Here is a 23089-nt window from a genome sequence, read left to right on the forward strand (position 1 = left end):
GGGTTCTCCTGGCAGCATGGGTTGTCCAAGGTTGGTGGAAGAGCTCAGCTGGGGAGCGAGGAGACGCAGCCAGCCGGATTGTAGCCTCTCCTCAGGGCAGCGTGTCCGGGGGTGGCGTGAAGGGCAGCGCAGGTGGGAGGCACATGTCTGGAAATGGAACAAGCGGGTGAAGGAGACTGGACAGGGCAGATCTGCAGCGGGGGCCGTCAGTCGTTGAAGAGCTCTGCCCAGCATGGTGACTGCAGGGCAGCTGAGCTCTGGGGCTGGAGGGGCCCATGGGTGTGGGGCACACAGGGGCAGCCCCGATGGCTTGGCTCAGGCCAGGCTGGTGCTTTCCCGGTTTGCCATGTCGTTTCTGGAGCGGATGTCAGGGTGTGTGGGGTACGGACAGGAGCACTGGGGAGACAGCCCATACCTCCAGGGGCAGTAGCAGGTTTCCTCTCCAAACATTAGGGAACAGTCCCCTCTGGGAGCTCGGGGCCCCTGCAGAGCCAGCCTGGGGTCACCCTGCTCTGGGAGTTGGCCCCCAAGGGGGTCTCATCGGTGCTGGGTGCGGATCAGCACAGCCATGCTGCCGAAGTGGATGGGGAAGGGATGCCCAGCTGAGCGTTGCCCTGGGCCTGGCCTGTGACAGCCTTGGGGGGCGCAGGATGCCAGGGGGATTTTGTCCCCCTCAATGAACACAAAGATGTAGCACCACCCATGAGCCATGTCCCTGCATAGCCTCATGGGCAGCGCCAGCCTTTCCTGCCACTCAGAACGGGGGGGCAGACCCTCTGCTCGTGAGGTGGAGCTGGCAGCCAGATGGGAGAACTGGAGCTGGCTGTGGACAGACGCCACCAGGGACGGACAGACAGATAGGCCCAGGGACACACTGGCTTTGAGGGGAAGCCAGAACCTGTCTATGGAGCAGGGCACATGGGACGTCCATGCCCATGTGTCCAGGCCCCACTGGCCGGAGGGCCAGGATCGGGGTGGGAGGGGGCACACGCTCTGTTTTATAACCCAGACCTGCCGTCTCCAGTTTCCATCCCAAACATGGGCACGGGAAGCAGACCCACCCGTGCCTTGGCTGGCGTGCCGTGCCTCGGCGGTGCCAGGGGGTGCTGAGCCCTGGTGGGCGGCAGGGTGAGAGCCTGGCACCCCTGCCAGCTGCAGTGGCCTAACGCAGCTTTGCTTTTATCGCTCTCTGTGCTATTGATAACCAGGAGCTTCGCTCGGAGGGCAGGGGGGTGACACCGATGGGCACCATCTGGCCGCTGGGGAGGGCAGTAAAACCTCCTGGCCCCTCCCCGGCTGCTCTGCCCACTCACACCCCAACGGCTGGGTCAGGAGCTGATGGCAGGTCAGCACAAGCTGCAGCTTGTTTGAAATGCTGCCCGCTGTGTGCCCTGCCTCTCCACCACCCTCCATGAACCCTGGGACTCCAGGATTTCAAACCAGGCTCCCCCCTGCCCCCCCCCCACTTCGGGGGAGCTCCGTGTGCTGCAGGGGGCACAGACTGGCGCTGCTGCTGTGCCAGCGGCTGGCCTGGCACGCTCGGTGCTCCCATGCCAGCCCAGAGCAGCTCCACCACCTGAGCTCTCCCCATGAGCACACGTCTCAGCCAGGGTTCCCCTCTCCCGGGCATTGCCGGTGGGCACGGGGCTTTCGCTGCCGGGGCAGGGGGAACGCAGCAGCTCCCAGCCTGCACTGATGCATCTGATCTGTGTGCCCTGCAGACGAGGAGCATGGCACAGGGAGCAGTGAGCCGCTCCCTGGTGCCTGGCTGACGTATGGCGGGGTGACGGGGCTCCCATTGGTTCCTGGTGGGGGGCACGGGGCAGGGCTGGCCTGTCCTCTCTGCACCCGGGTGGCGAGCGGCTCGTTAATTCTCTAGCGCTGGGTCTCTGGGCTGCCCTCGTGGGCACCTGCCTGGGAACGACAAAGCAGCCTCTTATACCCTTGTGGATGGCACCCGTCGTGCCCGGGGTCCCAGCCAGGGTGGGGACTGATGGGCTGGGCACTGCAGGACCGAGGACTGGGTTTCCCCAGGGCAGCAAAGTCCCCTGGGCAGTCATGCATCATGGGGTTCAGTTCTGGAGTGAAATCTCCCCCAGATGCCAGGTGCTGCCTGGACACCGGGCACATGGGGCTGGCAGGAGGAGAGGGCCTTGGCCTGCCGGGTCAGATCCCAGTGGCGGAGGAGCCAAGCCGAGCCACCGGCTCGGGTGAAGGGGGCTGCTGGGAAGGGGACTTTCATATGTCTCCTTATGTCATGTCCTGCTGAGTGGTGAGGGGGGCCAGCTGGCAGTGCTCCCCCATAGCCCACCCAGCAGCCGCTGGCGCCTCGGGCGGCCCTGTGCAGGCAGTGGGGTGCCCTGGTACCTCTGAAGGCCTCGTGTAGCCGCAGATCCCCTCTCCCTATCTGTCCCAGGCTCTGCTTCGACCTCGGCAGCCCAGTGGCGCTGGGACAGGCCTGCTGGCTCTGGGGTGGATCCTGTCCCTGGGCAAGGCGATAGCCAAAGTCTCACTGGCTTCTCCAGGAGCAAAATCTGGTCCCCGGGAATTCCTGTCCCCCGGCTCTGCCCGTCCCGGTGGTGGCAGGGCGCGTAGTAGGGCCAAGTGTGCCCATCCCCGGCTGCTCAGCGACGTGGCTGCTGCCGCTAGGACCAGCCCACGGCCGCTGCTTCAGCTGGCGCGGCTCACGGAGACGCTCCAGCCACTATTAGCCATACAGGGCGTGGGACTGAGCAGTACATCCCACGCTAGCGATGCCTCCATCGGGGACCCAGGTAGCCGTTCGGGGGAGACAGGTTCCCCGGCCGGCGTGGGCTGAGACAGGGCAGTTGGTGCCCGGAGCCGCAGGCCGCCCCCTAACCCCGCTCTCTGGTCTCTGCAGACGCTGCCCTGTGGCATGGAGTCGGACGAGGGCACAGACTGGCTCCTGGAGCTCCTGGCCGAGGTGCAGCTGCAGCAGTATTTCCTGCGCATCCGCGATGACCTCAACGTCACGCGCCTCTCACACTTCGAGTACGTCAAAAATGAGGATCTGGAGAAGATCGGCATGGGGCGGCCTGGTGTGTATGACCTCTGACTTCCTCCCAAGCCCCCTTGCTGCTCCTCCCTCACCTGCAATCCGCGCTGCATCTGTCTCTGCTGGTCCCCGCCTCCACCTGCAATCCGCGCTGCATCTGTCTCTGCTGGTCCCCGCCTCCACCTGCAATCCGCGCTGCATCTGTCTCTGGTGGTCCACCCCTGCACCTGCAATCAGCGCTGCATCTGTCTCTGCTGGTCCTCCCCTGCACCTGCAATCCGCGCTGCATCTGTCTCTGCTGGTCCTCCCCTGCACCTGCAATCAGCGCTGCATCTGTCTCTGCTGGTCCCCCCCTGCACCTGCAATCCGCGCTGCATCTGTCTCTGCTGGTCCTCCCCTGCACCTGCAATCAGCGCTGCATCTGTCTCTGCTGGTCCCCCCCTGCACCTGCAATCCGCGCTGCATCTGTCTCTGCTGGTCCACCCCTGCACCTGCAATCCGCGCTGCATCTGTCTCTGCTGGACCCCCCCCTGCACGTGCAATCCGCGCTGCATCTGTCTCTGCTGGACCCCCCCCTGCACGTGCAATCCGCGCTGCATCTGTCTCTGCTGGTCCCAGCCTCCACCTGCAATCCGCGCTGCATCTGTCTCTGCTGGTCCACCCCCCTGCCCCTGCAATCCGCGCTGCATCTGTCTCTGCTCGCCCCCCCCCTGCACCTGCAATCAGCGCTGCATCTGTCTCTGCTGGTCCCCCCCTGCCCCTGCAATCCGCGCTGCATCTGTCTCTGCTGGTCCCCGCCTCCACCTGCAATACGCGCTGCATCTGTCTCTGCTGGTCCCCCCCCTGCACCTGCAATCAGCGCTGCATCTGTCTCTGCTGTACCCCCCCCTGCACCTGCAATCAGCGCTGCATCTGTCTCTGCTGGTCCCCCCCTGCACCTGCAATCTGCGCTGCATCTGTCTCTGCTGGTCCCCCCCGCACCTGCAATCTGCGCTGCATCTGTCTCTGCTGGTTCCCCCCCACACTTGCAATCCGCGCTGCATCTGTCTCTGCTGGTCCCAGCCTCCACCTGCAATCCGCGCTGCATCTGTCTCTGCTGGTCGCCCCCCTGCACCTGCAATCAGCGCTGCATCTGTCTCTGGTGGTCCACCCCTGCACCTGCAATCAGCGCTGCATCTGTCTCTGCTGGTCCCCCCCTGCACCTGCAATCAGCGCTGCATCTGTCTCTGCTGGACCCCCCCCTGCACCTGCAATCCGCGCTGCATCTGTCTCTGCTGGTTCCCCCCTCATGTGCAATCCGTGCTGCATCTGTCTCTGCTGGTCCCAGCCTCCACCTGCAATCCGCGCTGCATCTGTCTCTGCTGGTCGCCCCCCTGCCCCTGCAATCAGCGCTGCATCTGTCTCTGCTGGTCCCCCCCCTGCACGTGCAATCCGCGCTGCATCTGTCTCTGCTGATCCCCCCCCTGCCCCTGCAATCCGCGCTGCATCTGTCTCTGCTGGTCCACCCCTGCACCTGCAATCCGCGCTGCATCTGTCTCTGCTGGTCCCCGCCTCCACCTGCAATCCGCGCTGCATCTGTCTCTGCTGGTCCCCGCCTCCACCTGCAATCAGCGCTGCATCTGTCTCTGCTGGTCCACCCCTGCCCCTGCAATCCGCGCTGCATCTGTCTCTGCTGGTCCCCTCCTCCCCCGCACCTGCAATCATGCAATCAGGGCTGCATCTCTCTCTGCTAGTGTTTCCCCCCCTCCCCCCCCGGATCACATGGCTTTGTTGTTGGCGCTCCAGGTTTGTTGTTTTAGTGTTAACACCTCTCCAGCAGGGCTCCCGGTCCTCCAGAAAGTCCTGCTGGGCTTCCTCTCGGGGGTCTGGCTGTCCTTATTACCCACACAAAATTCTCTGTTACTCACACACTCAAGGGTACCCACCTTTACCCAGTTCCTAGGGCTCCAGGCATAACCCTCTTAATTTAGGCACCCCCACCCTTTCCCAGTTCCTAGGGCTCCAGGCGAAAAGCACCTAACTTTACCCCTCTGAGGGCTCCAGGCAAACACCCTTTCCCTGTGGACTCAGGGCGTAATCTTTTGCAGGTTTATGGGGTCTTTTACCAGTGAAAGAGCCTTACACAATGATATCCTACATAACCTCTATTTATTAACAATCACCAAAAACAGACTGCACATGCTACGCACAGTGCTCACCACTCCCAATAAGACAGATGAACTTTTCTGGATGGCCAGTCAGGATCAGGTCCATCTGGGGCACTCCAGTTTCTGCACAAGGTCATTGGCAGAGTGTTGAGGTCTGGCTGCTCTGATCTTTGAGGCTGTGTCCTGGAGTTGGTTCCCAAAGAATTTCCTTTTGGACCCCAGTTTATATAGTGAAATTTGAGTCCTTTTTAGCTATATCTTAACCAATCATTATACTAAAATTTTACTAACCAATCTTAGCATAGTGTAACAAAATTCTCTAACCAATCCTATCCCACCACCTTAATTAATTTACACCTAGCATTTTAATTAATTATGTAAGAGACAGAAACAATTAAAGAACCAGACAGAGACAATACAGACAAACAATAGAGAAGTGGGGACCATAATGACAAAACAATAAAGAAATGAGGATTTCACAACCACAACTCTTGATAAGTGATTTCTTGACAGACAGGATGCTATCAAACTAAGTTTTCTTTAACCATCTTAAGATCTGTTTCTTTATCTGGTGATAGTAGGTGCCATTAGGACAGGATCTCCTTCTTAACAGCCTGGTATTACATTGTTTTAATATAATTTAGATGGAATGTGAGGATGTGACTTCCTGCTTCTTAGCTAATGGCTGCTCTTTTAATCTGGCTGCAGAGGAAGGCCTTAGGTTTTAGGCCTTACAATACGGCTGCAGACAAAGGCCTTACATCCTGGGGTGGGGTGGAGGCAGATTCCCCTCTGGAGCTGGCGGAGGGGTGCCGCAGGAGGGAGCAGGGTGAGCTCTGTGACCATCCTTTTGTCTCTGCAGGCCAGCGGCGGCTGTGGGAAGCCGTGAAGCGCAGGAAAGCCATATGCAAGCGCAAGTCGTGGATGAGCAAGGTAACGCTTGGGAAGGGGCACCCCGGGGCACCAGGCTGAGCGGGATGTAGAGCGGGGAGCTGATGCAGCAGCCTGGTGTCATGGGGGCATTGGGCCATTCACGGGTGAGAGCCCTGGCACCAGCAGCTCCATTTCCCAGATGGGGAAACGCAGAGCGGCCGCGGGACTGGCCTGAGGCTGCAGAGAGTGCCCCAGACACACCGGCACAGCCCTGCTGGGCGCAGGGCAGTGAAGGCTGGAATTTGGCCCGGTGGCTTTAGATGCCCAGCGGCGTTGCCATCTGCTGCCTCCCACAGCCCTCGCCGTTGTCTGTGTCCCTGCTTTGAGGGGTAGGGAAGCTCCTCACACCCGCTCACCCTGAGCCAGGCTCTCTGCGGGATCCCCAGAGGGGAGCAGCCTGGGCTAGGGTTGCCAATTTTGGTTGGATGAATTCCTGGAGATTTCATCACATGACATAATAAAGATTAATTTTTAATTCCTGGAGACTCCAGGCCAATCCTGGAGGGTTGGCAACCCTTGCCTGGGCTGGAGCCAGGAGCCGTTCTGCCAATTGCTGGAGAGCAAGGGAAAGAAGTGGGCGGCAGAGAGCCTGCTGGGAAATGTAGTCCTGCCGTTATCTGTGGGGCCGCACAGCTGGCCGGAAGCAGGGCCTGCGTCTCCAGGGGGGAATCCTGCGTGGGAGGAGGGGGGCCAGTTCTAGGAAAATGGAGCTCTGGGCCAGGGCTCTGTGACGTGCCCCAAGCCCTCCAAGTGCACGGGCTGCGCTGGGAGCTGATTCCCCAGCCCTGGCATTAGCTCTGGAAGAAGTGGGTGGCTGAGAGAAATTGACAGAGGCTGCAGGGTCCTTTGATCACGAGGCGGTGGATTGCAATAACCGGGCTCGAGGGCAGCGACTGGCTGCCCCTCAGCGTGCACGGGGCACCCTGCGGGTCGGAGGGTCAGTTCACTGGCTGGCTGGCTGTTTGTGGGAGCTGGCTGGCTGGGGCTGGTGCTGGCGTTGTTGAGCGCCCCTCTGCCCGAGGGGCGGGCAGGAAATTCCTTCCCCCGGTGATCAGTCTGTGCCCCCGGAAGCCAATTAAGTGTTAAGTAGCTGAGTATGCATCACTGCCCGGTGCTGCGTCCACACGGTGCCCGGGAGAGTCCCCTCAGGGTGCAGCGAGTCTGTCGTCTCCCAAGGGGTGCACTCTGGTGCCAGCCACGTGAGATTGGGGGGCCCAAGGGTGCTGCCCCCTGACTCAAATGGGCGTCTCAGCCAGCGCTCTGCCCGGGCACCATCCACGCTGTCCGTGGCCTGCACCCTGCTTTTGTTCTTACCCACACGTCCGTGGCACTGGCGTTGTGCCAGGGCCGTGCCAAACGCACCAAGGGCGGTGGTCCCTGTCGTGGAGAGCTGGGTCTCAAGCCAAGATGATGGGCACAGACCAGAGGAGGACCCAGTAGGGTCAGCAGCATGGGACCGAGGGGTAGGAAGCGTTCTGGGGCCGTCCGGAGCATGGAGCCTGGCGTCGGCCCCGTGATAAGTGCTGGGTTGGCACCCATTCAGCAATAGCACAGGCTGTCAGTAGGGAAATACAGCCACCTCTGGGGCAGAGCGTGGCAGCTGTGTATCAGCACCCAGCAGCACTTGGGCAGCTGGGGACAGGAAGTGGTCGAGCATCCGCACCCTGCTGAAACTCCCCGGGGCAATCAGCGCGATGGGGACTGCCTCAGCCGGAGCGCCCGGCCACGGCTCATCTGAAAGAGGGCATCTCCCCACACCCCACTGGGGATCTGGGCTTCGTGCTAGCTTGGAGGGGGCAGCGCCCCCTGCTGAGTCATTCATGCCACTCCCTGGGGCCAGCACCCCCCAGTTTCACAATGGGGCACTGACTCGGGTGGGAGAGCGCCCCCACTGGGGCACGGCAGCACAACCCCCCAGCTCAGCACAGGGTCAGCATTGACTCCAGCTGATATGCTGTCTTCCTTTTCCTGTCCCAAACTGCTGGGAAGCTTTGCTGTGTGTGCTGTTCAACGGCTGCCGCGCTCCACCCCAGAGGCAGCTGCATTGGTGGGCTCAGAAGGGCGACGGAAGGTGAAGTGCCATGGATTCATGGGTGAGGGGCAGTAGACAACAGCTGCCAAGGACAGAGCGAGAGAAGTGCCTGGAGCCTCCCCGGCCTTTGCCTCCCGCGAGGGCTTTGGTGTGATGCCACTCCAGGGGTGTTAGTAGCTTGGTCAGACCTTACAGCCGCAGGCCTGGGCGTGCGCTACGGGGCTGGAGCAGGCTGTTCATACCGCTGTCTCCCATTCCTCTGGGCTGTCCTGTCCCATAGCAGGCTCTGACCCTGCCCCAGGGCCCATCCCATCCCTGCCCTGGGACCTGACACCTCTGGGCTGGCTCTGCCCACGCGCCAGCCTGGGCTGCCTTTCCCTCCCTCAGCATGCTGGCCCTCGACTTCCATTACAAAGACAGGTCAGTGCTGCTGTTACAGATGGGGAAACTGAGGCACAGAGCGGGGCTGTGAGTCAGAGCAGGGGGTAGAACCCAGGAGTCCGAACCCTCCCAATCCTCTGCTCTGACTACGTAAAGGTGCTGCCCTAAACCCTCCTCCCACCGTGGGCTCTGCAGTGCCTGATGTTGGGGCCAGAGGCCGGTGTGCATAGAGGGACTGCCTGATGCTGGCGGAATCACGGGGCATTGACTGGTGGTGTCTCTCCACCCCCAAGCCCACATGCCTGTGACCCACGCCTCTGCCTGCCTGTCTGTCCAGGTGTTCAGTGGGAAGCGCCCCGAGGCAGAGTTCCCGCTCCAGCCCCAGGCCCCCTTCCCCAAGCTCTCCAGCCCGTCGCCCGCCGAGGAGGGGCAGCAGGCCCTGACCTGCCTGATCAGCGAGAGGGACCTGATGCTCTTCGAGAAGCTGGGCGATGGCTCCTTTGGCGTGGTGCGGCGCGGGGAGTGGGGCACGCCCACTGGCAAGATGGTAAGGGGCCCGGAGCACGCCAGGGCGAACCCAGTACACGGCCCGAGGGGCTGCGTGATCCCAGCAGGCAATGGGGCTAACTCAGGATTGCCTGGCTGAGGCCCTTCGCTGGGCTGGGGCAGCGAATCCAGGCTGGTCAGTTTCCCCGTCGGCATCGAGTCGGGATCCCAGCACCACCGTCCACCCCTACCAGCCCCCGAATCTGCAGATGGCTCTGCCCCTGCCAGGGCGCCCACCCCCTGGGTGCCAACACCATTCCTCATGCCTGGCCCGGGACGGTCAGTCTTCTGCCCTCCACTCTGGATCTGTCCCTGTTACCACACGGGGTCATGTGGACCTAGAGACTGGACTGGGACCACTAATTCCTTTCATGCAGGGCCTGCCTTTGAGTCTCCCAGCCTGAGGCCGTGCTGGGGCTGATGCTCTTTGCAGCCAGTGCCACCCCCTTCCCCATCACTCCCATGCCTGGGGTGTGGCAGGAGGGCTTGGGGGACTGTGTGAATACCCATCCCCTGCATGCCGGGCACTACGGCCTACCCCAGAGGTGAGCAAATTGGTCCCCTGGGGTGGGAGCTGCTGCAGGGACCTCACTGGCCTGTGTTTTCCCGCAGCTCACCGTGGCTGTGAAGTGTCTCAAGACGGATGTGCTGAGCCAGCCGGAGGCGCTGGATGACTTCATCCGGGAGGTGAATGCCATGCACTCTCTGGACCACTGCAACCTGATCCGGCTCTACGGCGTGGTGCTCTCGCCCCCCATGAAGATGGTGAGTGTGAGAGCATGCGGGGGCATTCACCCCCCCGGGCGGCCCAGTCCCAAAGGAATGGCTGGGGGGGCAACTGCCTCTCTGGTGCTGAGGGCTGGCTCCTCCAGGCGGGATGGACCCCCAGGCTTGGCGCGTGGCTGTGTGGGCACAGAGCCGTGTGGCACCATGGGGCAGGGATAGACTGGCGTGTGGCTATGTGGGTGCAGAGCCCCATGGCACCACAGGAATGGAGCCCATCCCCATGGATTGCCTCCCATCCCGCTCTCCGTGGCTGGGGCCTGACTCAACCCCTCTGCCCCATTTGCCCAGGTGACGGAGCTGGCCCCACTGGGCTCCCTGCTGGACCGGCTGCGGAAGAACCAGGGCCATTTCCTCATCTCCACGCTGTGCCAGTACGCCATCCAGATTGCCAAGGGCATGGCCTACCTGGAGTCCAAGCGCTTCATCCATCGCGACCTGGCTGCCCGCAACATCCTGCTGGCCTCCAGCGACCTGGTCAAGATCGGCGACTTTGGGCTCATGCGGGCGCTGCCCAAGAACGACGACCACTACGTCATGCAGGAGCACCGCAAGGTGCCCTTCGCCTGGTGAGCCCCCGCCGTGTGCATTTCTCTCGCAGCACCCCCCTGCCAGCTCGCCTGCCCACAGAACACAGCTCAGTGCCTGGGGCCTGTTAGCTGTGGGTGGCTCACCCCCCCACGCCTCCTTGTCCCTCCAGCTGGGCGTCCTGCCAGCCCCCTTCCAGGGAGAGGGAAGTGGCGTCCTGGGGGGCAGCTGGCTTGGCTGGCCCTCGGCCCCTGTGTGGGGGGACCCCAGAGGGCTGGAGCTGAGCAGGGAGCCCCACTCTGCCAGGCTGGATGGGGCCGCCTGCGGGGGCGTCAGTAACTCTGCCAGCCCTTCTCTGCAGGTGTGCCCCGGAGAGCCTGAAGACGCGCACCTTCTCGCACGCCAGCGACACCTGGATGTTTGGGGTTACTCTCTGGGAAATGTTCACCTACGGGCAAGAGCCGTGGGTCGGCCTCAGCGGCAGCCAGGTACCTAGCACAGCCCCATGCCACGTGCCCTGGGGCCTGGCCCCTCTGGGGAGGGGAGACGCCCTCTGCCCCCCGCATATGGGGATTTCTGCGCCTCGCGCAGACAGCATCGCTCAGGCCCAGCTGGCATCACCGAGCTGTGGCCCCTCAGGGCCGTTCCGGCATTGCAGGAGGGAGGGGCTGTCGCAGAGCAAGGGGGCGTTGAGGCCTGGGGATCCCAGGGAGTTTTTTCAGGGGCTCCTCTCCCCTGGCGGTGCACGCACTGCACCCCTGAGGGAGCCTGCCGGGGAACGTGCGGCCTGTGCCTGTGGGCACCTGACAGGATAGGCACTTTGAGCTTCTTCCACACCCAGCTCTGCTGGTGCCCCTCACTCCTGACCCACAGCCCCCTGCTAGCCCAGCCCTGGGCTCCCCACACCCAGCTCTGGGCTCCCCACACCCAGCTCTGCCAGTGTCCCTCACTCCTGACCCACAGCCCCCTGCTAGCCCAGCCCTGGGCTCCCCACACCCAGCTCTGCTGGTGCCCCTTGTCACGGAGTCCCTGGGCGATGCTCGGGAACTGCTCCCTACGCAGCCAGGCAGGACTCTGGGGAAGTCTCCTCTGTGGGAGCAGCCTGTCTGCAGGACACACAGCTCACACGGCTTCCACCTTCCTGGGTCTGACCTCGGAGCATTCAGCCTCCTCTGCCCCTCCGTGCACTTCCCACAGCCAGTCCACCCAGGCGGGGTCCTGGGGAAGCCAGAGGGTCCTGCCCCCCGACTCCGCAGACAGACGTGACTCTCAGCCAGCCAGTAAAACAGAAGTTTATTAGACGACAGGGGCATGGTCTAACACAGAGCTTGTAGGTGCAGAGAACAGGACCCCTCAGCCGGGTCCATTTTGGGGGGCAGTGAGCCAGACAACCACGTCTGCACTTCACTCCATGTCCCAGCCAGCCCCAAACTGAAACTCCCTCCAGTCCCCCTTCCTCCGGGCTTTGTCCCTTTCCCGGGCCAGGAGGGCATCTGATTCCTTTGTTCTCCAACCCTTTAGCTCTCACCTTACAGGGGGGAAGGGCCCAGGCCATCGGTTGCCAGGAAACAGGGCCGTTCTCTGTGTCCAGACCCCTGCACACACCTGTCCTCTAGGGCTCTGCAACGATCATACACCCTTATCCCACCACCTAGACACTTAAGAACTGCATAGGGGAAACTGAGGCACCCCCACAATATTCAGAGGAAACATTAAGAACAGTCCCACTTCATCACACCTCTCAATCCTGACCCGTAGGCCCCTGCTAACCCCCACTCCTGACCCGCAGCCCCCTGCTAACCCCCCACACCCAGCTCTGCTGGTACCCCCCACTCCTGACCTGCAGCCCCCTGCTAGCCCAGCCCTGGGGTCCCCACACCCAGCTCTGCTGGTACACCTCAATCCTGACCCACAGCCTCCTGCTAACCCCCCACACCCAGCTCTGCTGGTGCCCCCCACTCCTGACCTGCAGCCCCCTGCTAGCCCAGCCCTGGGCTCCCCACACCCAGCTCTGCTGGTACCCCTCAATCCCGTCCCGCAGCCCCCGCTAGCACCCCACACCCAGCTCTGCTGGTGCCCCCCACTCCTGACCTGCAGCCCCCTGCTAGCCCAGCCCTGGGCTCCCCACACACAGCTCTGCTGGTACCCCTCAATCCCGACCCACAGCCCCCGCTAGCCCAGCCCTGGGCTCCACTCCCCCCAACTCAGCTGGTGCCCCTCACTCCTGGCCCGCAGCCCCCTGCTAGCCCAGCCCTGGGCTCCCCACACCCAGCTCTGCTGGTGCCCCTCAATCCCGACCCGCAGCCCCCTGCTAGCCCCCCACACCCAGCTCTGCTGGTGCCCCTCACTCCTGACCCGCAGCACCCTGCTAGCCCGGCCCTGGGCTCCCCACACCCAGCTCTGGGCTCCCCACACCCAGCTCTGCCAGTGTCCCTCACTCCTGACCCACAGCCCTCTGCTAGCCTATCCCTGGTCCTTCTTCATCAGAGATCCCTGAAATGGGAATGGGCTGAGACCTGCCCGATGGATTTTGGCTTGGAAGCTAGGGCATGATTTGAACGGGGTCTCCAGGCTGGGGGCAAGCATGTTGGCCCCAATGCCCCTAGGCAGGGAGGAGTGTTGTGGTTAGGATGTCCATGGCCCCTCAGTTCTGATGGCTGGCTCCTGCCCCTGACCCACCCTCTTCGACTCCCAGGTGCCCGCTCCCGGCCTGTCCTGGGGCACCCTTCAAGCCAGGCAGTTTGATTCCTGCTTTCACTGGTGGGTTGGTGCCCGTCAGTCACACTAGAAGGGGACTCTGTGCCCCCCACCTGACCCAGACAGGCTGTGTCCATCCCCACGGCTAATCCATGCAGCTCGCCCAGCAGGATTCCTCGCTGATGGGGAGGGCCAGGCCTCCGTCCCGTGGGCACTGGCCCCACCCGTCCCCAGGGCTTGTCCCTCGGCTACAGAGCTGAAGGATCAGCCCAGAGAGGGAGGCTTGGTGCCCAGGGCTGTTCCCGCCCGTTACATGCTGCAAGCCTCACGCCTCTGCCAGCGCCTCGACCAAGCCCCCGTCGGGCAGTCTTCCTCCTGCGCCTGGCCAGTCTCCGCTCCCGCCTCTGCCAGGTGTGACCCCGTCCAGCCCCCTGCCATGGCTGCCCGAGCCCCCTCTGCTCTGCCCGACCCTGACCGCGGCCTCTGCCCTCCATGCCCGCAGATCCTCCACAAGATTGACAAGGAGGGCGAGCGGCTGCCGCGGCCCGAGGACTGCCCTCAGGACATCTACAATGTCATGCTGCAATGCTGGGCACACAAGCCCGAGGACCGGCCCACCTTCGTGGCCCTGCGGGACTTTTTGCTGGAGGTAGGCAGTGCGGGGCGGAGGGGTGGCTGGCCCTGGCTTGCGTGGGTCCATGCCCCTCTGTGCCACCCGGCCTAGGTGTCCTCCCTGGAGCTGTGCGCCAGGCACTGAGCCCCTGCAAATCCCATTCCTGCCGGAGGAGCCGCCGAGGGCCAGCAGTGCTGCCAGCTGCGCCCCTTCCTGTGGGAGCCCAAATACGGGCCAAGCTGCTCAGAACTCCGGGGCCCGGCCCCGCTGGTTTCCTGGGAGTCTGGGGCCTCGGGAGGCCCTGGGCCTAGGTGCAGAGTGGGGCCCATGGGCCCACAGGTGCTGGCTGAGCCAGCTGGAAGGAGCCCTAGAGCTCCCCCATCTCTGCCCCTCCCTGCCAGGCCCCTGCGCTGTGCAGAGCTGGGGGGGGAATGGGGAAGTAACGTGCCCCCAGGGGGGGCACGGCCAGGTTGACGGGGAGAGGTGCATGCTGGACCCGTTGTCTCCATATGGAAGCTGTGGCCAGGCTGCGCTGCCCTCCCCGCAGCCTTCAGCCTCAGCTCTGGTGGGGGACAGACTCGACTTGGCCGCTGGCCAGCACCCCGTGGGCCTTTGGCAAGGAGCGTGCTGTGCCCAACCGGGGGCACCTCTGGCCTGGAGACTTCCCCTCCCCTGCTCAGCATGGCGCTGAGAGGGGAGTGTGGCCTGGTGGTGAGAGCAGGGAGCAGGCCCCGTTGCAGATTCACTGTTAGGAGCTCTCTCGGGGAGATTCTGGCCGTAGGGGTGGCCTGTGCTCAGCGAGCAGCCTGGCCCCGTGCAGCCAGGGCAGGGAGGGTGCTGCCTGGCTCCGGGCTGGCTGGGGCAGCTGGCTCCATTCCTGCAAGTGGCTGCTTCCTGGCCTGTCACCAGCCTGGCCACGTGGGGCCCAGGACTCTGGATCTGGGTGTCTGGCTATCGCAACGGGCCCGGCCCAGGGAGCCCAGAGCCCTTCTGGGCAGAGGCTCCTGCTGTGAGCTCTCACCCGAGGGGTGGGTCAGGCCCAGCCGTAACGTGGACGGCTCTGGGGGGACCCTGGCGCTGCCAGCCCTCACCCCCCGGCTCTCTGCCTTCCCAGGCCCAGCCCACGGACATGAGAGCCCTGCAGGACGTGGAGGAGCCGGAGAAGCTGCACATCCAGATGAACGACGTCATCACAGTCATCGAGGGCAGGTATCGTCTGGAGAGTCCTGGGGTGGCTCCACGGCGTCCCCCCTGCCTCCCCCACCAGCTTCTCTCAGCCCCCCCTTCCCTGGGGCGGCTCCACGGCCAGCGCCTCCCCCCACCGCCCCCTGCTCCCATCAGCCCCCTTCCCTCCATGCGCTGAGTGCCCGTGGTTGGATGGGGGGGTCCTGGCCTGTCACTGGCCAGACTTGGCTTCTGACCCCAGCTGTGTCCCCAGGGAGCACGGCCCAGCCATGCCCCCAGCTCTGTGTGTCCCCAGGCTGCTGCGTCGGATGCCATGACAGGCTGTGTCTGCTCAAGGGCTGAGGGCTAGAATCGCAGGCAGGCTGCAGGTTGGGGCTGAGGAGTGATGGCTGAGCTGGGGGGGCAGGGGGCTGAGGGGCGATGGCAGAGCTGGGGGGGGCAAGGGGCTGCAGGTCGGGGCTGAGGGGCGATGGCAGAACTGGGGAGTCAGGGGGGCTGCAGGTCGGGGCTGAGGGGCGATGGCAGAGCTGGAGGGGCAGGGGGCTGCAGGTGCTGAGCTCTGGCTGAGGCTGCGGTGGGCGCTGTCTGCATGCAGGGTTCGGCCGCCCTGATCCGTAGGGTGATGCTGCGCTGCCCTGGGCCTCTCCCTCCGGCGGCTCCCAGCTAGCTCGGGGCAAGGCACTGCTGGGCTGGGGTGACGGGCAGCTAAGCTAATGACCGGGAGCCGGGGCCACTTGATGCACGGCAAGGGGCTGAGTCCTCCAACCCCCTTCCAGAGTGGGGAGAGCTGTCCAGTGCGAGGATCCTCCGTCTGCCACAGATGGGGAAACTGAGGCCCAGTGAAGGGAAGGGCTACGCACATGGTCCCCCAGCAAGTCAGTGGCGGAGCTGGAACTGGAACCCAGGAGTCCTGCCTGCCGGCGCCCCTGCTCTGACCACTTGACCCCACTCCCTGCGTGCCCTGCACGCCGAGTGCCTGAGAAGCGAGGCCCAGGGTCTCTGCGAGCACCCACAGTGGCAGGTCAGAGACCGTCCCAGCGGCACTGGCCCCGTCCGTCTCCGGGGCTTGTCCCTCGGCTACGGAGCTGAAGCATCAGCCCGGAGAGGGAGGCTTGGTGCCCAGGGCCGTTCCCGCCCGTTACATGCTGCAAGCCACTGCTCTGCCTTTGCCTTTGTCCGTCCCCCGCAGCCCTGGGTGAGTCACTTCCCTGGGTGATGCTGCACTTGTTAGTTTGCCCTCCCTTGTGAGCAGCCGGAGCGCTGCCCTCGGCACGCACGCCCCCGCCCCCGCGGCCACTCCCGCTGCTCACAGTTATCTGAGCCGCCTGGAGCGGGAAGCCACGCCAGGGGTAAACTGGGACAGCTTCCCAGAACTGAGCAACGGTGATGGAAAGGGGAGAGAACAGCTGCTCCTTCCTTAGCCCCAGCGTGGAGGGTCCTGGATGCCCCAAGCCCCCTGCGCGCTGGATCGGTGGCTTATGTGTGGGTAAACTGAGGCACATAGTGGTGATCGTGACCGGAATAGAGCTGGGATCTTTTAATTCCCAGGAGCCTCCTGCTTCCTATCTGCTTTGCTGCTGTTCTGGCCCCACGCTGCCCTGTGTCTGTGCTGGCACAAGGGGCAGGGGTCAAGAGCCCCCATCCCTGGGCGTTCTGGGCATGCCAGGGAATCTGGTGCTGCACATCCCAGGCCTTCATTCCCAGATGGCCCCCCAGCGGAGGGCTGGAGAGAGGACAGGGCATCTGGAGACCCTCCAGAAGTGCTGAGCTCTCGGGACCGAGCAAAGGGTTTTGGGGGCAGGCTGGGGGGCTGGGAAAGGTGGCTGGTGGAGGGGCCGAGGGCTCTGAAATGGCAGAATCGGAACCAGGTGCAGAGGGTCTCAGCATGGGGGGGGGGGAGCGGGACCAGGGGGCCCTGCTCCAAGACAGGCAGAGTGAAGCCCAAGGGCCATGGCTAACTGCAAAGCCCCGCAGTGTGTTTGGTGGTATCCCACCCAGGGGGTGTTTGTGCGGGAACACCTGTGTGTGTGTGTAGACGCAGAATCCTGCCAGCTTTCCCCTCCAGCTCTGCAAGCTCCCCCGAATCCAAGCCTGCAGCCTCCCGTCCTGCTCCTCTCACAGAGCGAGGAGGGGGATCCCACCCCACCCGGGCTCTCCCGAGGGCAGCAGCCTGTGTTGCGGGGGCCATGCCTTTCGTCACGGCAGAGGGGATGAATCAGGCAGGACTGTGTGTCTTTAGGGACCGGCGATGACTCTTGCACGAGGGCTGGCAGTTTAATTGCAGGGAGGGATTCGTCAGCGGAGCCGGAGCGGAGGGTGTAGTTAATGCAGAACCAGTGTGTGCACGCCGCCCAGATTGCATCATGGTCTGGGGCCGGGGCTGAGCCGTTCCAGCTGCCGGAGCTGGCGGGTTTAGCCACTTTCAGGCAGACGCTCTCTGGGCCACACGCCGGGAGCACGCTGGCCCTGACGCGGGGCTCGGCTGGGCTGCCCGCCTGCAGCGAGGAGCCGGTTCGGCGCGCGCCTCGTTCCCTGGGAGACCCGACGGACCCGTCTGAGGTGAAAGGCAGGCTGTCCAGGGCCACTGCCCGGTGGCTTGGGGCTGGGGTTCTGCTGCGGCAGGGTCTGGGGGGCTAAGGTGAGCGCGGGCTGGGGGCCTGGCGTGTGCTGTGAAAGAGGCCACGGGGGCTAGAGGACAGAGCCCAGGACCAGGACTGGGAGGGTCTGTGTTCTTGTTGCAGTGACCCCCTGGGGGAGCAGGGGGCAGGCACACTGCTCAACCCACCTGTGCCTCAGTTTCCCCTGTGAAAGGGGCGGGCCATGCTGGGCGGCGGGAAGGGTGAAGTAGTGACACGGGGGAAGGGAAACATCTTTGCAATGCCAGTCACTGAGTGCTGCTTTTGCCACGGGACCATTGGCATCGGTGGTTCGGACCAGTGACCGTGGGGAATCGGGGAACCTGGATGGCAGCAGGTGGCATCGTCCTGTTCCCAAAGCACCAGCCCGAACAGGCGCAGTTCGTGCTTTGCCACTGCAGCTGCGGGAGCTTCGGGCCAGGCCCGACAGGCTCAGTATTGGGGGTCACTCGTGCACCACCTGCCGCCGCGCCCTGGGGAGCTGGGACCCAGGACATGGCCTAGCACTGCGGCAGGCGGAGGCTGGCGGGGTGGGAAAGGCTGCTGCCCGCGGGGGTGTGCTGCGAGGGCCTCGAAACCAGCCGCTGCTGGGAGGTATCTCCCAACCGGCCGCCATTCCCTGTGGCCGTATGCGTCGGGCCGGCCTTCCCTGCCCAAAGCTGGGGGGTCTAGTGGGAAGCGCACGGGACTGGGAGCCAGGAGACCAGGGTTCTAGTCCTGCCTCTGCTGCTGGTTTGCCAAGTGACTTTAGACAAGCCACTTGCCCGTTTTGTGCCTCAGTTTCCCTGCTTGTGAATGGTGGGATAACTGACCCCCACCCTCTTGCCTCTCTTTTGGGGATTCTCTGCCATATGATAATCAGAAGCTACCAGCCTGTAGGGCTAAAGGGAGTCCCCGAGGGGAGAACAGCAGCCAGCTGCATGACACGAGTTGTGTCCGTTGTCAGACCCGCTCCATCCCTCAGGGGAATGGTCCCCACAAGCCCTGGAAGGCTGTACATACAGTGGGACCTACTTTAAACTCATTTGCTCCTAGCCAGAGCCCACAGAGGGAAATAGACCCCCAGTTAATATAGCAGGACCTACCTTAAAGCCCGTTAGGTTCTCTCCTTTGCTTGGGCCAGCGTGCAGGCCCCCCTGTCTCCCCAGCATTAAACATGAAGGGCTGCGAACTTCGCACCCTCGGGGCTGGGCCCAGCGTCCCGGCTGGGGGACACTAGACGGGCCCAGCGGGGGGTGTCAGAGCAGAGGGGTGGGCTCCTGGCCACAGGGCACTGGCCCCTCGGGGAGCAGAGGTGGCTGGGGTGATGGAGGGGGAGAAGGAGCGGGGAGAGCCATGGGGGCCTGGCAGACGGCTGCCGTGGCGGGGAGCAGCCCCCCCAGGCGAGGGAGGAGGCGCCGGTGCCAGCAGCTTGCTCAGGGGTCCCGGCGCTGAGTAATATCCTGGGCCCCGGAGCGGAGCCAGGGCTGGGCCGGCAGGCAGGGCCACCAGCCGCGGGCTCAGAGGTAAACAGGAAAAGGGCTGAGTCGGGCCTGCCGTGAGTCACAGGTAGTTCCAGGAAACGCCAAGGCTCAGCCTGGGCGGGGATCCCGGCGCCCCCTCCCTCAGCAGCCGGGGGAGGGACCCAGGGATCTGCGGGGGTGGGGGGGTGCTTCAGTCCCTGTCATTGACAATACCCCTGCCCCCCCCCTGGAAAGCTTTACAAGGGGCTCTGTGTCCTCCCCCCGTGACTCCCCTCCGGAGGCTTGTGGGGCTGCTGCTGAGGACGGGGTGATGTTGGTGGGCCAGTTGGGGGGGCGCACTCCACTGGGGGGTGCTGAGCCCGGCACCCCCTCCTGGCACTACGGGGGAATTGCGCTGCGGGAACTGGCCCCAGCGTGATGCTCGGGATGCTGCGCTGCCAGGGCTGGGGCTCAGACGGGGGCGCTCTGCACGGCTGGCTCCAGTCCTCGCTGTGGGGCGGGGGGCGGGGCGCTGCAGGGGGCGGGGGGGTTCAGTAGGGGGTGCTGTGTGGAGGTCAGCGGGGGGCGGGGCGCTGCAGGGAGCGGGGGGGGTTCAGTAGGGGGTGCTGTGTGGAGGTCAGCGGGGGGCGGGGCGTTGCAGGGAGCGGGGGGGGTTCAGTAGGGGGTGCTGTGTGGAGGTCAGCGGGGGGCGGGGCGCTGCAGGGAGCGGGGGGGGTTCAGTAGGGGGTGCTGTGTGGAGGTCAGCGGGGGCCGGGGCGCTGCAGGGGGTGGGGGGGTTCAGTAGGGGGTGCTGTGTGGAGGTCAGCGGGGGGCGGGGCACTGCAGGGAGCGGGGGGGGTTCAGTAGGGGGTGCTGTGTGGAGGTCAGCGGGGGGCGGGGCGCTACAGGGAGCGGGGGGGGGTTCAGTAGGGGGTGCTGTGTGGAGGTCAGCGGGGGGCGGGGCGTTGCAGGGAGCGGGGGTGTTCGGTAGGGGGTGCTGTGTGGAGGTCAGCGGGGCAGGGCGCTGCAGGGAGCGGGGGGGTTCAGTAGGGGGTGCTGTGTGGAGGTCAGCGGGGGGCGCTGCAGGGAGCGGTGTGGGGTTGGCTGGGGCATTACGCTGGGGGGACGGGGGGTCAGCAGGGAGTAGTGGGGACTCAGTAGGGGTGCTGCGCTGTGGGGAGCAGGGGGAGCGGCGGGGAGCGGCGGAGGGTCGTTGGGGGCACTGTGGGGAGCAGTGGAGGGTCGTTCGGGGCGCTGCGCTGTGGGGAGCGGCGGAGGGTCGGTGGGGGGCGCTGTGCTGTGGGGAGCGGTGGAGGGTCGGCGGGGGCCCTGCGCTGTGGGGAGCGGCGGAGGGTCGGTGGGGGGCGCTGTGCTGTGGGGAGCGGTGGAGGGTCGGCGGGGGCGCTGTGCTGTGGGGAGCGGCGGAGGGTCGGCGGGGGCCCTGCGCTGTGGGGAGCAGTGGAGGGTCGTTGGGGGCGCTGTCCTGTGGGGAGCGGGGGAGGGTTGGCAGGGCGTGCTGCGCTGTGGGGAGTGGTGGAGGGTCGGCGGGGGCCCTGCGCTGTGGGGAGCGGTGGAGGGTCGGCGGGGGCGCTGTGCTGCGGGGAGCGGCGGAGGGTCGTTGGGGGCGCTGCAGGGAGCGGTGGGGAGCGGTGGAGGGTCGGCGGGGGCCCTGCGCTGTGGGGAGCGGCGGAGGGTCGGTGGGGGGCGCTGTGCTGTGGGGAGCGGTGGAGGGTCGTGGGGGTGCTGTGCTGTGGGGAGCGGCGGAGGGTCGGTGGGGGGCGCTGTGCTGCGGGGAGCGGTGGAGGGTCGTTGGGGGCGCTGTGCTGTGGGGAGCGGCGGAGGGTCGGCGGGGGGTGCTGCGCTGTGGGGAGCGGCGGAGGGTTGGTGGGGCGCTGTGCTGTGGGGAGCGGCGGAGGTTCGTTGGGGGCGCTGCGGGGAGCGGTGGGTAGCGGTGGAGGGTCGTTGGGGGCGCTGCGGGGAGCTGTGCTGCGGGGAGCAGCGGAGGGTTGGTGGGGCGCTGCGGGGAGCGGTGGGGAGTGGTGGAGGGTCGGCGGGGGCCCTGCGCTGTGGGGAGCGGCGGAGGGTCGGTGGGGGGCCCTGCGCTGTGGGAAGCGGTGGAGGGTCGTTGGGGGCGCTGTGTTGTGGGGAGCGGCGGAGGGTCGGCGGGGGCCCTGCGCTGTGGGGAGCGGCGGAGGGTCGGCGGGGGCCCTGCGCTGTGGGGAGCGGCGGAGGGTCGGCGGGGGCGCTGCGCTGCGGGGAGCGGCGGAGGGTCGGTGGGGGGCGCTGCGCTGCGGGGAGCGGCGGAGGGTCGGTGGGGGGCGCTGCGCTGCGGGGAGCGGTGGAGGGTCGTTGGCACTGCGGGGAGCGGTGGGGAGTGGTGGAGGGTCGGCGGGGGTGCTGCGCTGCGGGGAGCGGCGGAGGGTCGGTGGGGGGCGCTGCGCTGCGGGGAGCGGTGGAGGGTCGTTGGCGCTGCGGGGAGCGGTGAGGAGCAGTGGAGGGTCGTTGGGGGCGCTGCGGGGAGCTGTGCTGCGGGGAGCAGCGGAGGGTTGGTGGGGCGCTGTGCTGTGGGGAGCGGCGGAGGGTCGTGGGGGGCGCTGCGGGGAGCGGTGGGGAGTGGTGGAGGGTCGGTGGGGGAGCTGCGCTGCGGGGAGCGGCGGAGGGTCGGTGGGGGGCGCTGCGCTGTGGGGAGCAGTGGAGGGTCGTTGGGGGCGCTGTCCTGTGGGGAGCGGGGGAGGGTTGGCAGGGCGTGCTGCGCTGTGGGGAGCGGCGGAGGGTCGGCGGGGGCCCTGCGCTGTGGGGAGCGGTGGAGGGTCGGCGGGGGCGCTGTGCTGCGGGGAGCGGCGGAGGGTCGTTGGGGGCGCTGCGGGGAGCGGTGGAGGGTCGGCGGGGGCCCTGCGCTGTGGGGAGCAGTGGAGGGTCGTTGGGGGCGCTGTCCTGTGGGGAGCGGGGGAGGGTTGGCAGGGCGTGCTGCGCTGTGGGGAGCGGCGGAGGGTCGGCGGGGGCCCTGCGCTGTGGGGAGCGGTGGAGGGTCGGCGGGGGCGCTGTGCTGCGGGGAGCGGCGGAGGGTCGTTGGGGGCGCTGCGGGGAGCGGTGGAGGGTCGGCGGGGGCCCTGCGCTGTGGGGAGCAGTGGAGGGTCGTTGGGGGCGCTGTCCTGTGGGGAGCGGTGGAGGGTCGGCAGGGCGTGCTGCGCTGTGGGGAGCGGCGGAGGGTCGTTGGGGGCGCTGCGGGGAGCGGCGGAGGGTCGTTGGGGGCGCTGTGCTGTGGGGAGCGGTGGAGGGTCGGCAGGGCGTGCTGCGCTGTGGGGAGCGGCGGAGGGTCGGCGGGGGGTGCTGCGCTGCGGGGAGCGGCGGAGGGTCGGTGGGGGGCGCTGCGCTGCGGGGAGCGGTGGAGGGTCGTTGGCGCTGCGGGGAGCGGTGGGTAGCAGTGGAGGGTCGTTGGGGGCGCTGCGGGGAGCTGTGCTGCGGGGAGCAGCGGAGGGTTGGTGGGGCGCTGCGGGGAGCGGTGGGGAGTGGTGGAGGGTCGGTGGGGGAGCTGCGCTGCGGGGAGCGGCGGAGGGTCGGTGGGGGGCGCTGCGCTGTGGGGAGCAGTGGAGGGTCGTTGGGGGCGCTGCGCTGTGGGGAGCGGCGGAGGGTCGGCGGGGGGTGCTGTCCTGTGGGGAGTGGGGGAGGGTTGGCAGGGCGTGCTGCGCTGTGGGGAGCGGCGGAGGGTCGGCGGGGGCCCTGCGCTGCGGGGAGCGGCGGAGGGTCGGCGGGGGGTGCTGTGGGGGCAGTTCAGTGGGGGCATTCTCCCCTCAGAGTCAGCGCCCCAGTGTGGTCCTAGGGCTGCTGCTTGTTCCTCTGTCAGATTCGATTGGAATCTGAGGTCCCAACCAGCAGTGGCCATTGACCATCCCGCAGCAATTTGTGGGGCACTTGGGCGTCAGCCCAGTGTCCTGGCCAAACCCCACCTGGGGCGTTGGCACACGGCTCCCCAAAATCCCTCTGTTGTTTCACTGCCCTGCAGTGTAGTGTTGCTGTGCCGTGCTGAGCAGCTGCCACCTTCCACCCCAGAGGTGGCTGCATTTCACTAATGGGTACAATGATTCCGCTAGGCTGGTGACAGCCTGAGGGGCAGGGCAGGGCAGATCCTGCCCGTCGGCATTACACGCCC

The 23089-nt window shown here is 65.8% G+C and overlaps 1 protein-coding gene across 3 annotated transcripts in view; it reads left to right on the forward strand.

Moving 5' to 3' along the window:
• Nucleotides 1–23089, forward strand: part of TNK2 (tyrosine kinase non receptor 2) — a 59251-nt gene that overhangs the window by 22803 nt on the left and 13359 nt on the right. For all 3 annotated transcript variants that reach the window (XM_077826088.1, XM_077826090.1, XM_077826089.1), the window contains exons 2-9: nucleotides 2882–3059; nucleotides 6026–6096; nucleotides 8847–9056; nucleotides 9668–9820; nucleotides 10130–10407; nucleotides 10728–10854; nucleotides 13566–13712; nucleotides 14791–14885. In XM_077826088.1, the coding sequence (XP_077682214.1) occupies nucleotides 2882–3059; nucleotides 6026–6096; nucleotides 8847–9056; nucleotides 9668–9820; nucleotides 10130–10407; nucleotides 10728–10854; nucleotides 13566–13712; nucleotides 14791–14885 (1259 nt within the window). The remainder of the gene's footprint in view (nucleotides 1–2881; nucleotides 3060–6025; nucleotides 6097–8846; nucleotides 9057–9667; nucleotides 9821–10129; nucleotides 10408–10727; nucleotides 10855–13565; nucleotides 13713–14790; nucleotides 14886–23089) is intronic.

The sequence above is a fragment of the Eretmochelys imbricata genome, chromosome 9 (assembly GCF_965152235.1).
Source record: "Eretmochelys imbricata isolate rEreImb1 chromosome 9, rEreImb1.hap1, whole genome shotgun sequence".
NCBI classification, from domain to species: Eukaryota; Metazoa; Chordata; order Testudines; family Cheloniidae; genus Eretmochelys; species Eretmochelys imbricata.